Source organism: Notechis scutatus, chromosome 9, assembly GCF_049901735.1.
Source record: "Notechis scutatus isolate UNSWTSFEM ecotype Mainland chromosome 9, rNotScu1.2, whole genome shotgun sequence".
Lineage (NCBI taxonomy): Eukaryota > Metazoa > Chordata > Lepidosauria > Squamata > Elapidae > Notechis > Notechis scutatus.
Genome location: NC_142017.1, coordinates 23,147,415 through 23,161,831, shown reverse-complemented (window position 1 = coordinate 23,161,831; position 14,417 = coordinate 23,147,415). Strand labels below are relative to the sequence as shown.

Sequence of the window (14,417 nt, the reverse complement as noted above, 5' to 3'; positions counted from 1 at the left end):
CGAGGTGAGGAAAAACAAAAAATGGGAGAGGTGCAGAAACCCCAGCCCCCCCTTCGCTTCCCCTCCCACACTGAGCGAAGGCTGGACTGTCTCAGAGAAGCCCCTCCCTTTGGAATGCATGGGGGGGCAGTTTTAAGCCACCAGGGTGGGGTGAGAGGATATTTGAACAATACGCAAAAGTTGGATATCTTGCGCTTTGGCCAAGCATTTGAAAGTGTCAGTTGCTCCTCAAAATCTTTTTCTCCTGCACCTTAGGAAAAAGGGAAGAGCTTTAGAGCTCCCGCTGCCTTAAGAAAGTTCAAAACATCCTCAAAGATCCATCTCATCCTGGGAACCCTTTTTCTGAACTATTACCATCTGGCAGACAGTACAGGATAATAAAAACAAGGACAAATAGGCTGAAAAACAGCTTCTCTCCCAGGGCAGTAGCTCTTTTGAATTCTGCTGTATGGTGCAGTGTTGGTGTGCAATCAGGAGTTTCGGTTCAATGTGTGGAGGGTGAAGGATGTGTGTTTGTGTTTATTTTCATGGTCATGATGTGCACTGAAGATGGTGTTTGATTTCGGTGTACGTGGTGCAATGGCAATAAAGTAAAACTAAACTAAACTAAACTAAAAAAATATTCACATAGTTTTATCCTGTTCTTGACTTCTAGCCTTTAATAGGAGAATTTTAACAACCACCAATATTATTGAGGCATAGAAAGTGGTTCCTAAAAAGATATAAAATGTTTGTGTTCCAGATTATGGGTACAACAGCAAGAAGTTCAACATGTAGCTTATCCCGTTAGAAACCTGGAGTCTCCAATATCAGAGAAGGATACTGGTTCCAATGAAGTCCTTCAAGATGTAATGTTATTGTTTATTATTACTATTGTTGTGATTGGTCACATAGTCATTCAGATGTTTGGATTTGGCATTTTTATCCAGCTGTTGAGTCCTTGCCAAGGACCTGGAATAGACAGGTGTTCTTTGATATTGTTAAAAGTGTCATCACAGGATGTCGGCTGTTCCAAGTCAAAGCTGCCTTTTGCAATTGACTGATGGGGATTTTTTCATGAGGTGCTCCAGATTTTTGAGATTGAACCCAAGGAGCCTCTGACCATTGGCACTACCTTTGCTTTCTTCTGCCACAGTCATTCTATTTGTATTTTGTGATTTTTTTCCCTTCAGCTCTTCCTCTTTTATTCTGCTGCTGTTATTATTACTACTGTCATGCTGGTTTCTTCTTTCTCATTTTTGAGCACTGCAGAAAAAAGTATCCTTCCAATGACAGGGTGAAAAAGTTTGCCCCTTGAAACACAGGTCAAAAGAAAAGTTAATGCCAGGCTCAGAAAACAAAGGGAGGGGGAAACCGGGGTGGGGGTGGGGTTGTAATCAAAACATAGCAGTATAATGGACAGCAAGACAGAGCAAGTTTCTACACTTCCCATCAGCTTTAATAACGTTGAGGGAGCCCTCAATTTAAGACCAGCCTTTTAACCACTATTCAGAGTTACTACGGCCTTATGACCCCTGCAGCACTTCCAGCTGTAGCAAACTGTCACGTGACTACATTTCTGTCACATGACTACATGTCAGGTGCTTGGTAAGACTTTATGACGAAGTCAGCATCCCACTGTCACATGGTCACATTTTGCAATCTTTCGTGCTGCCTTCCAATGCTTTTTGATGGTTTTTGGCAAAAAAATCCCCCATTCAGAAGAATGGCACTTTGGAGCTTCCGGTTTGGGCTTCTTCGGCAATGGAATGAAATCCGCGAGCATGCGTGGTTTCGATCCGTGCTTGCCACTGGAGCGCCCCGATCCTTTGGATTCGGGGCTGAAGAAGACCGCCAGCTGAGTCGAGGGGAGTGCATCTCTCTCCTCCTCAGCTTGGCATTACTCCCTTTCCTGAAGGCGGTTGCAGCGGTGGTCAGAAACGGCCACCTCAAAGAGGAACCCAACTGGACAAGATTGAGCAGGAGGGAAGACAAAGGGAGAGAGCTTGACAGACCGGGCTAAGCTGAGATAACATCATGCAAGGTACCCTGGAACTAAAATTATTAAGAGTGTTATTCCTAAAAGAAGATTTTTAAAGCGGCGGAGAAGAGAGGGGAAAAGGAAAAACAAATATTTTTTCTCACATTGATAGCTGCAATCGGCTTTGAAAGTTAAAAAAAAAGAGACTCAACTAAGAAATTAGTTGTCAGCTCTGAAATTCATTGCTGTCATCAGTGTTGGGAGGGAAGTGATGTAATGGCATAGTTCTTAGTAGGAAAAAAATATGAGTTTGAAAGTCAAGGTCACAGAAAGTGGCGTAGTAAAAAATTGTACATGCAAAATAATTGGTTCATGTGATTAATGAGGTGTGAAAGTGGGTGGAGGTAGGTGGAATTTTGTGGGAGGTATGTTAGTACTGAAATTCCACCGGACTATACCAGTCTTTTTTGTTCTGAGTAAAGCTTTGAGATTATGCTGGTCTCAGAGTTACTGTTTCAAACGAAGGATTTCTGGAAGTCTCACATTTGTGTTGATTTACTTTGACACTAACAGGTAATCCTAAAATGAAATTAAAGTGTCAAAGGGAAAATAAAGATTTTTTGGACAATCTAAAGCCCACAAAAGGAGGAAAGTGGAAAGAAAAAGAAAGGGTGGACTTGGAAATAACAGAGAATATCACTTGGAAATAAAAAGAATTAACTGTGAAACTTTAAAAAGATTTCCAAAGGATATACTGTAACTGAAACTTTGCTACAATATAACAGAGCCCCCAGAAAGGAAAAGTGGATGAAAGAAGCAAGAAGAAAGAGCTTTGGATTACTTGGTGATTTTTGGAATTTTGGGTGTTGGATTTTTAGTGGTTTGAATTAAAATCAATTGGGTGGTTGTTTAAAAGTGTTTAAAATGGCAGTACTCCTTGAGGAATTAAAAATGGAACTTAAAAAAAATGAAAGAAGAGTCGCAAGAGGGAAGAGGATCCTTTGGCTTCACACTTCAATTTTTTGAAATGGTGATTTTGAACTATGAAAAACAACAAGAAACGCTTGAAGAACAAGAAGGGTTGGACAAAGAAGAAGCCATCTTCAATGACCAAACAACGCAATGTGGGGTAAAATGGAAAAAGGGGGGGTGGAAAGGAGTTAAAAATTTAAGCCTTGGGGAATCAACTAAAAAAAAGAATAGTTTAAAAAGTAAAAATAACATTAGGAAGAAGCAGAAGAGAGGATTACAGAAGGGAGAATCAGAGAGACGGGGACAAAAAGAGGGGAAAGAAAAAAGGAAAATAAGTTATAAGGGACAGGAAACAAGAAATAAAGAAACAGGGGAAACGGACAAGGATTAAAGGTATTAGCCTACTTAAAAGACAGAGATAATGGTTAAAATATAAATTAAAAGAGAGGATTCTGCAAGGGTACAAGAGATAGTGTTGTTATATTAGAAATAGTAATGAGCTAGAAAATATGAATCATAGGTGATTAAAGTGAAAGATAAAACTGGTATTGTGATGTAATGGAATGCTTGCTAGGAAAGAAAGGGAAGGAATGAAAATAATTTAATTGTTTTTAAGGATTTATAAAATACAATTGAAGAGAAATGTGAAAGGTTTATAATGAAATCAATATCAGTTGTCAGGATGAATTTGAATGGATTAATCATTTTATTCATTATTTTTATATATTTTTTCTTTTTTTAGAATTAAGTGTGTATTGTTAAGGGAAAGCGGAATTCGGTTGATAAGAGTTATACGATATAAAATAGATATTAGAAATTGAATGTTATAATTGTATAATGTATAAATTAAATGTTTAATGAGATTTGAAAGGATAATAATTTTAAAATGTAAAGGTGACACACTTTATTTGGTAATTATAGGGGGAACCTTGCTTTTTAATGGCTGGAAGGGGAGGGAATTTTCTTCTTTCTCTTCCCTTTCGGGATGATGATGGAAAAGAATCTATGAAATTATAAGTAGGACAGACAAAAGTACAAGTATAATGACTAGAAAGATATAGAAATTTAGAAAAAAATATGTAATTGAATTAGAAAGGAATGAGATAATTATAAAATAAGGCTGAGGAAAGTAAGGGAAGAGAAGAATTATTGAAAAATTGATAAAATAGTGATAAGATATGAAATTGAATACAAAAATAACTGTAACTGAGATTATGTCTGTATGGAGATGTGATAACCTGGAGTCATGCTACTCTCAAAAAAAGATATTTTATTTCTATTATGTTTTGTGAAAACCCAATAAAACTTTTACTAAAAAAAAAAAACTCTAGTGCTTTGCTTCAGTGAAAAATGCCTAAAACACAGGTACAGTCATGTAGGTGCCTCAACTTAGACCACAGTGACCTAAGACCAGATTTCCAGCCTCTCTCGTGGTTCTAAATTGAGGACTACCTATATGGCCTTTCAGTTCTTGTTTTTTCCTTTCTTATTGGAGAAACCTTGCTGCTTTTAACTCTACTTGGTTATTTTATCTTATAACTATAAATTCTATAATGTCTTATTTTTTTGCTCTAGTGGTTATTGCAGAATATAATAAGTATACTCTAGTGGTTATTTCAGAATATAATAAGTATACCAAGTACAATCCTGTGGAGTCTGACATCCTTGGTTTATAGGACTGCAAAAGATCTCTACCGCTACCTACTCCTGTTTGTGGCCCCAAGTATATATTTTAGAAGGCTAGAAATGAATGGTTTACATTGGAAAAAAATCTGTGGCAGATATACTCAGCAGAAATCATCTTTGGATTTATATAAGGAAGAATAACAATAGCAATTGATAGACTTATATACCCACTTTGTAGTGCTTTCCAGCCCTCTCTAGGCGGTTTACAGAGTCAGCATATTGCCCGCAACAATCTGGGTCCTCATTTTACTCACCTCGGAAGGGTGGAAGGCTGAATGAACCTTGAGCCTGGTGAGATTCGAACTGCCAGATTGCAGGCAGTCGGCAGTCAGCAGAAGGAGCCTGCACTACTGCATTCTAACCACTGCGCCTCTGTGGCTCTTTGCTATAATACAATGAATACATTATTAATTATGCTTCAATTGATTTTTTTTCTCTTCCTTTTATGAAGCATCTGCATTTTGCTGTGGATTTAGATCAGTGTGCCAATAACTGGAATATAGCTAGAGAACCACAATCCGTTGAAGGGAGTGATAGAGAGAACACCAAGTACACCAGCATTTCCCCCATTAAGGGAGCAAAGCGAAAACATCCCTGGGAAACATCCAACTCCTCCGATGACTGGGGAAACTCCTGCCTTTTCCGACAGGAAGGAAGCCCCCCCAAGAAAAGAGGAGCTAAAGGCAGCTTTACCAAATCCCTGGAGAACAGTGACCCCCCCATTCAGAAGCTCATTTCTCTGGTGCAAGGCTGGGATATGGCTCACTGCAGATGCTGTGGGGCTCCCCAGGGACCAGGATCTGGCGAAGACTCTAAATGGAGAGCATTGTCTGTGAGGCCCCCCGCTGCCAGCTGCTCCAGGACCTCCAGTTCTGAGCTCTCTAGTAATGAGGTGGACATACAAGGAGCACCAAGAGCACCAGGAAATCTGTCCAAGGCTGGACTGTGCAAGCAGGGTCCCCTGCCTCCCCAGGGCTGGCTGGCAAAGGCAGATGAGCCAAGCAATTTGGAGGAACAGAGTGGCCAGAAAGAGAAGGGTAAGTGGAACGCTTTCACTTGCTGCTTGTAAATGACTTCTGGATTTGCTTGATTGGGAATAAGGGACTGTTCTCCATGGCTTATGTCAGCCCCCATCCATCTTGAATCGGATCTGGGGCTGCCACAAGGGAGGCTGGGTAACCATGGGAATGAAAGTAAAGGGAGAAGGGAGGAAAGCCACAACAACATTCTGACAACTTATTTATTCTAGAAGTCAGGGATTCCTTAGAAATTGTAGGTAGATCTTGAAAACATTTATTTTGCCCTGAGCCTTGTATTTTTAATTGCATCCTGTTCAGGAGGTGGCTTAGCGATTGACTTCTTCACAAGATAGTCATGATCTTTGGAGTAATTAAAACATATGGTTTTTCTTTCCTAAGTGTAAAACCTTACTTTTCTCACCACTGAATTGGACTTTCTTGGATAGGGCCCAGTGTTCAAGTCTGTCAAGATCCTTCTGAAGTGTTGGCTATTCCTCCTAGCTTGGTGTCATCTGCAAATCTGATGAGTTCCCCTTCTGTCCCTTCATCTAAATCAGGGATCTTCAAACTTGATAGCTTTAAGACTTGTGGACTTCAGTTCCCAGAATTCCTCCCCCAGTCTTGTTAGCTCAGGAATTCGGGGAGTTGAAGTCCACAAGTCTTAAACTTGCCAAGTTTGAAGATCCTTGATCTAAATTGTTTATCAAAATGTTGAAGAATACTGGGCCCAAGGCAGACCTTGAGAAACAGCAGTTTTATGCCACATGTTTCTGTCTTATTGAGAAGTAGGCTATGGTGTACTTGGCCAAATGCCTTTGAAGATTACTGGGCCTAAGTCAGAACCTTGGGGTCCCTCATGGCAGACTTCCCTCCATGTAGATGCACTTCCATTAAGGACTACAGGTTGAGTGTGATTTGTCAACCAGTTACTAATCCATCTAATGGTGATGCTGTCTATCCCACAGTTTCTATCGTAACAAATAGTAGGTTGTGGCCTACTTTATCAAATGCCTTATTGAAGACGAAGTATACTATGCCCATAGCATTTCGCTGGTCCACTAATTTAGTTATTTTGTCAAATAATGCAATAAGATTTGTCTGGCATGATCTGTTTTTGACAAAGCCATGTTGGTTTCTGGTAATAGCTTTGCTCATTCTAGGTGTTTCCAGATTTGTTGCTTGATTAACTTTTAGTTTAGTTTACTTTATTGTCATTGCACCTCGTACAACGAAATCAAACACCGTCTTCAGTGCACATCATGACCGTGAAAATAAACACAAACACACATCCTTCACCCTTCACACATTGAACCGGAAACCCCCAACACCACACCAACACTGCACCATACAGCAGAATTCAAAAGAGCTACTGCCCTGGGAGAGAAGCTGTTTTTCAGCCTATTTCTCCTTGTTTTTATTATCCTATACCGTCTGCCAGATGGTAATAGTTCAGAAAAAGGGTTCCTAGGATGAGATGGATCTTTGAGGATGTTTTGAACTTTCTTAAGGCAGCAGGAGCTCTAAAGCTCTTCCAAAGAGGGGAGAGGGCAACTAATGATCTTCAGGGCAATGACATTAACCCTCTGGAGTGTTTTCCTATCTGCCCCTGTGCAATTGGCAAACCATACAGGGGTGCAGCAGTATGTTAAAATGTTCTCTATGGTGCAGCGGGAAAAGGTCACCAGCAGTTTTTCAGTTGTTGTTTTCTGAGAAGTCTCAAGTAGTATAATCTCTTTAACCAGGACTGTAATGTGGGCACCCCAGGTCAGGTCCTCTTTTAGGGTAACACCCAGAAACTTAAAACTGGCCACTTGCTCCCCTCGGTCTCCATTGATAAGCAAGGGCTGGAGGTCTGATCTGTTCCTTCTATAATCCACTATAAGTTCCTTGGTCTTATTGGTGTTTAGGGCCAAGTTATTGTCTTCACACCACGAAAGCAACTGGTCCACCTCATATCGGTAGGCAGACTCCTCCCCCCCGGAGATAAGTCCCACCACTGTTGTATCATCTGCAAATTTAGCCATAGTATTACTAGCGTGAGTGGGAATGCAGTCATGCACATAAAGAGTATAGAGTAAGGGACTCAACACACAACCCTGTGGTGTACTAGTGTTAAGAATAAGGGCTGGAGAGGTATGATTACCTAATCTGACCCTCTGAGTTGGCCAGACAGGAAATCCATAATCCAAAGGCAGATTGAATTAGAAAGCCCAAGGTCCAGAAGTTTAAACAGTAGTCTATGTGGAAGAATTGTGTTAAACGCAGAACTAAATTCCACAAAAAGCATCCTCACATAGCCCCCCCGCTGTTCTAGATGAGTCAGAGCAGTGTGAAGAGTGATGCCTATAGCGTCCTCTGTAGATCTATTTCTTCTGTATGCAAACTGATGTTTATCAAATGTATGCGGAAGACCAGAAATGATGTGCTGGTAGACCAATTTCTCAAAGCACTTCATGATGATAGGAGTGAGTGCCACTGGTCTGTAATCGTTGAGGTTATTGATAGGGAACTTCTTTGGCAGCGGAACAATGGTGGAAGCCTTCAAACAAGATGGAATAGTGGACTGGGATAAAGACCGATTGAAGATCCTGGTAAAGACTCCAGCCGACTGATCAGCACAGTCTTTAAGCACTCGGCCAGAGATACTGTCAGGACCGGCAGCCTTTCTAGGGTCCACAGCCCTCAGAATGCTCCTCACCTCCTGTTCCTCCACAATGAGGTGGGGGCTACAGTTGGCTGGTAGTTGTGTTTTATCTGTCTCTGATGTCTCCACTTTAAAGCAATCAAAGAAATGATTTAGTTCCTCTGCCAATGAAGCATCCCCCTCAGCAGGGATGACATTGGTTGGTTGATGGTTTGTAATTTGTTGAATCCCTCGCCACACCTGCCTCATGTTATTGCTATAAAAATTATCCTCAATCTTCCTCTTATAATCATTCTTGGCCTTCCGAATACCTTTCTTCAGATTAGCTCCGGCAACACTATCTTGCCCATCACCGGACCTAAAGGTCCTGTCACGCAAGAGGCCCTGGACTTCCTTGGTCATCCAGGGTTTCTGATTGGGATAGATCCTAATACGTTTATCCACAGTGATAGTATCTGTGCAGTGTTTGATATAGCACAGAACAGTTGCACTGTGCACCTCTAGGTCAGGGTGGTAAAAGATGTCCCAATTTGTGTTCTCAAAACAGTCCTGAAGTTGTTAGGAAGCATCTTCTGGCCAAGATTTCACTGTCTTTATTATAGGCAGAGCCCGTCTCCTAAGAGGGATGCATGCTGGTGCTAAAAGCAGTGACATATGGTCTGATTGTCCCAAATGTGGTAATTGTATAATTTATATTTCCAGGATCTTCCCAGTTTTGATGTCAGGTTGATTGGTCTGTACTCTATAGTTTCTTGGATCAATTTTTCCCCTTTTTTGAAGGTGGGAATTACATCAGTTCTTCTCAGTCGTCTGGTAGTTCCCTGGTGTTCCAGGAACTGTGAAATATGTGGTTTGGTGGTTCCAAGATTACAGCTGCCAATGCCTTCAGAACTCTAGGATGTAGTCCATCTGGTCCTGCAATTTCAACCTGTTCTAGACTGGATAGGTGTTGTCTTACCATGTTGCCTATTTTGACTTGTATTCCTAATTTGTCTTTTACAGTTCTGCTTTTGGTAGCTTGGACTCTTTTTTCCTTTTATGTAAAGAAAAATGCAAAGAATGAATTAAGCAGTTCAGCTTTCTCTCTGCTGCCTGCCATGTCCTTGCCATCTTCTCTTTGTAGTAGACCAATTGTTTCCTTTACTTTTTTTCTTCTTTTTTACATGTTGAAAGAAAGTTTTAAAAATTATTTTTTATATTTGTTGAAAGTCTTAGTTCATTCTGAGCTTTAGCTTTCTGACTTCATCTTTGCAGATTCAGTCCATCTTTCCATTTGTTTATACTTATCCTTTTTGTCATTCAGTTTATCAGATAGTTCAATATGCAACTATACTGGTTACATCTGGATTTTTTTGTTTTTGAATGGTATTGTGCTAGATTAGGCTTTTATAATCTCATTTTTCTAGAGTTTCCCAAGTTCCTGGAGAAGAGAGGGAGGGAGGGAGACACACACAGAGAGAGGTTGTTTTTTAAAGATGTAATATTTTAAAAAATGACCTTTGGTACTTAGAAAGTCAAAAATGATCTGTTGGAAAAAGTGATGTTGAGAAGGCAGAACCCAGAGATTCTGCATCCGTTTTCTCCCAGGAGGAAAATGAAACTGAGGAGAAGAGAGGTGGGTGCTTAATACAGACTAGGAGGGTGAGAGAGAATTTAGCTAAAGGAACTGATTTTGGTCTCCAAGGCAGAGGGGTTGTCTCCCAGAGGATGAGGCAAGGTGCTGCACTCCAGAGCCGGTCTGCTCCAATGTCCCGCCTGAAGACACACAGGTGGGCAATGGAAGGTGCCTCGATGTGCAGCTTCCATTGGGGCTGTCATGGCCATCAGGTGGCTCCAGCTGGTTTTCGGGTTTCCTGCGGGCTGCCCTGTCCCGCCCAGATCTCTTCACCTGCCCTCCGTTGTCTCCTGGCTGCAGTGGGCACTGGAAGCCTTTCCTTCCTTTGTAAACTATCATCCAATACATGTGCAGAACATGTGCTATACAGTGACACACAAACACACACACACACACATACACACACCAGTTTCACAACTACAACTAAAAAAACTTGATTCTTTGGGTGCTATGTATGTTTTTTAGTGTTTTGTTTGTTTTACCATGGGGTCTGCTTGTAAATCTAGTAAACAGTGGAGCAAGAAGCCAAGGATGCATGAAACTCAAACGCTTTGCTGCCATCTTGTGAATGAATGATTGCCTTGAAAAATAAATTAAAAATGAAGGAATGATTGGGTTAAAAGTAAGGTAAAGACCAAAAATTAATGGTTAAATGGAGTTGATGAGAGGCTCTGAAAGATGACTAAGAAGTTTAAAGAACAAAATGAGTAAGAAGTTTAAAGCACAAAGCAGCATGGAAACTCTGTAGACATAAGGAAGGGCTAGAGAAGTAGAGAGGGACGGTGAATTGTGTTCATATAACCTGCATTTTGCAGGAGTTTGTTTTCTCTCTTGCTTGTTACAGTTTCTCTATGCTTCACAAAACACCCTTATCCCGAAAGGAAATAGCATGATCAATATTTATGTCAGCAACCATTCAGGTGTTCCTGCATTCAATTCCCACACGGCTTCTGCTTGCATCATAAGAAAGCCCTGTGGTGGAAAAAGGACTTTTGTTTTCTCTTATTAAACTTTCCCTGATGAGAATTTGAATTCATAAGAAGAAGCCTGCACCGTTACCAACTCTTTCATTACAAAGCCTCTTTGGGGCGTGTGTGTTTAATTTCATCCTTGTTGTTTTGAGAAGGTCATAATTAATTCCTTTGTGTGTTTCTACTAACCTTGTCTTCAGCTCCAGAAAATGTTACAGACAAACAGTTGTCCAGTTCTTTCTTGAAAACCTTCAGCAACGGAGCACCCACAACTCCAGGAGGCAGGCTGTTCCATGGATTGATTGTTCTCACAAATTATTCTCAAAAATAGTCTGAGCCATGTTCCTTAGACTGAAGTGGAGTGCCTAATGGACGAACATCTGGGCTGCCAGCAGTTTCTCATGAAATTGGAGAGATCGAGCCAGATGCTATCCACAGCACTCCTGGGTGCTTTGTAATATTTTCATTTGTCATTTTTATGAGGACTCACAAACAACATTGCAGGTGTTACCAAAGTGGGTTCAGTGTCAGACCTGGCTCCACTGAGGCGAGGCAAGCTCCCAAGAGACCCAGGGACATACCGACTGAAGAAAGTGAAGCCGCCGTAATCCAGACATCTCCCTCACAGTCATGTTTGGCAGAGTGGCCTTTAGATGGAAGCCGTCTTGCCGACTGGAAGATGGGATTGCTGACCCCCACGAGACAGGCTCCTTGGCTCCCATCCCTTTGATTTGGGCAATCTTTTGCCATGAGGTGAAATCATGGAGGTGCCCTTGGCCCTTTGGACACTGTCATGGCCGCCATCTTGCCTTTGTTGTTGACCTCCTTCCTCCCGCCAGATGCTGCTGTGTGAGAAATAAGTCCCACATTAGAAACAATGTAGTTAAGTTAGAGAAATGAGCTATAAGTAAAATGTGAAATTTCCCTCAGTTTCTATCTTGTCATCGTGTCTGCATTATGCTCATTGAATCATGTTTACCACAGAATTTAAGCTCTTCTTGGGTTTTTTAATTCTCATGTTCTGAACATGAGGGTTTACCACAACAAAGGCCAGTATTTCTTTTTTTTGGTTTTTCACTGAGCATGTTTAGAGGACTAATTTCAGTAACATGCCTAATTTCTGTAGTGCACAGGTCTTACTTGAGATTGTGACTTCAGAATTCCCTCCCCACAATCATCCTGTCTGCTTCTCTTCCCCGAACGCTCACAATCTGCTTCATCTGTACCAGGGGTGGAATTCCGTTTTTTTAACAACAGGTTCTGTAGGCGTGGCTTAGTTGGTGGGTGTGGCTTGGTGGTCATGTGACTGGGTGGGCGTGGCCAGCTTGACATCACTCATGTCAAGGGATGCTTCTCGCCTGGCCTCTCATGACAGTGGGGATGCTGCAACGGTCATAGGTTTGAAAAATGGTCATGTCATTTTTTCAGTGCCATTGTAACTTTGAATTGTCACTAAATGAACTGTTGTAAGTCAAGGATTACGTGTACAAAAATACAAAAAGCTGCTTTGCTTGCAAAAAGCTGCCCTAAATACCAGTCATTAAATTAAAAATACCTGCAAGCCAGAGTTACAAATCAGGCAGGGTGCCAGAGCACCTTGAGGAATGAAAATAGTTGAAATGCAGTGATAACTATCAAGCAGCCATTTCTTGCTCATAAAATGAAACCCTTTAGCAGAGAGGTCATTTAAGCTCTCCAGAAAAAGCACACCCAAGAAAAGCAATCCTTAGATCCATTTGCACCACTTAAAGATACCAGCTGGTCTCACTCACCTCACAAAGATAACCTAAGGAAATCATCCAGATTTAAGGAAAGGTCATATGCCCCCCAGAAAGGCTGTAAAAAAAATCAGTGCCAAGCTTGCATCCTGCCTCTTGGAAGTATACCCCAAAAGGACAGTGCCAGATAGTACTAAAGCAGTGAAGGAAGACCCCCTCCCAGAAAGAAAAAGAAACCATGAGGCAGGAAAAAATTCAAACACAATACAAATAATTAAATCACAACAGTAGCTGTTCCTTGTTGAAGCTGAATACGGAAAATTATCCCATCAATAAACACAGGATTGGGACTTCCAGTTTGTTCCTCGTCAGAGTCGGAGCGGAATCCACGATCATGCGCTGTTTCGCCCGAGCTCACTTGCTGCAGGGTCCTGATTGGGACCAGAACCACCCTGGTGGGGAAATCGCCTGGAGGGTCGAGGGGAGCCGCAATTCCCCTCCCTGACAGGAAAATCCCTCCCAAAGGCAAGCTGCAGTGGTGGTCCTAAAATGGCCACCACGAAGACAAAGAACACTCAGGGAAACTAAGTTTTGTGCTGGAGCAGAGAAGTAGTGAGCAGAGTGTGAACCAGGCAAAGGACATCACTTTTGAGGTACCCCAGTATTAAAATAAAGGGCTATCTTGGAGGGAAGTGTGTGGAAGCGGCGACCAGAGAAAGTAAGAAAGATATTGGATCCTATAAAACTTGGATTGGATTAATTTGGAGGAGAAAATTTAAAGGAAAATACTTTAATACAACAAAGGTTTAGAAATTAAACTGGATAACTATTGAATTATGGGCACTTAAAGGGCATAATTAAATGCTGAAATTGAGTGTTGAAAAGAAAAGAAATAATAGCTAATGATTGAAATTAGCGAACTTAATAAAAGTATTATATTCATTAAAGAAAGTTAAAGGTAAAAATACTCAAGAGCGCCACCTGATGGTACAGGAAAACTTCAGTACGTTTTAAAAAGTGTCTGGTCTTCTCAAGAGTTTGGATTTTGGAACTTAAAAGAAAATAAAACAAACTTTATTATTGTTATAGAACCATCCGAACAAAGACTCAAGAGTATGGATTGTTGAAAATAAATTCAAAAGATATTGGCTGAAATAATATACTGGACTCTGGGATTGAATATATATATTAAAGAAGAGGATTTTAACTATTAAGGAAGAGGAAAGAAAAGGAAAAAAAGGAGAAGATATAATGGAGAAACTATTTGTTGATATAAGATTGGATTTACAAGAGTCAAGATTGGATTTGCAAGATATAAAGGACATGATAAAAATTAAACTTGAAATGTGCAATTATGTACTACAGAAATTAGAAATGGTGACTCAGCATACACAAGAACAAAATAAACCAGAGGGGGAGGAGTTCTATAAAGAAGACGTCAACATTGACAGACAAAACGAACAACAATTATTTAAGCAGAGGGGGGAAAGGAATTAGAATTAAAAATTTGGGGTCTGATGGGATGATGAAAGGGAGAATGGTTCGGAAAATGGATAAAGGGAGAGGGAAAAAGCAGAAAAAGGAAGGGCAAAAGAAAAATCAAAAGAGGGAGAGAGAAAAGTTTAATAACTGGAATGAGAAATGGAGGGGAATAAGAATGGGAAAAAAGAGAATTAAGAGAAAGGGCCAGAAAACAAAGAGAAATAGGAAACAAAGAAGGATGAAAAGAAATTACATTGTCCAAAGAGTGAGAGATAATGGGTGAAAAAAAAAAGGATAAGGAAGGAGATTCCGCAAGGTAATCTGTTGTGATATATAAGAATATATTGAAA

The 14,417-nt window shown here is 40.7% G+C and overlaps 1 protein-coding gene across 1 annotated transcript in view; it reads left to right on the top strand.

Moving 5' to 3' along the window:
* Window positions 1–14,417, top strand: part of KCTD19 (potassium channel tetramerization domain containing 19) — a 37,639-nt gene that overhangs the window by 19,167 nt on the left and 4,055 nt on the right. Inside the window, exons 12-13 of the mRNA XM_087971864.1 lie at window positions 743–848; window positions 5,070–5,655. Coding sequence (XP_087827990.1) covers window positions 743–848; window positions 5,070–5,655 — 692 coding nt within the window. The remainder of the gene's footprint in view (window positions 1–742; window positions 849–5,069; window positions 5,656–14,417) is intronic.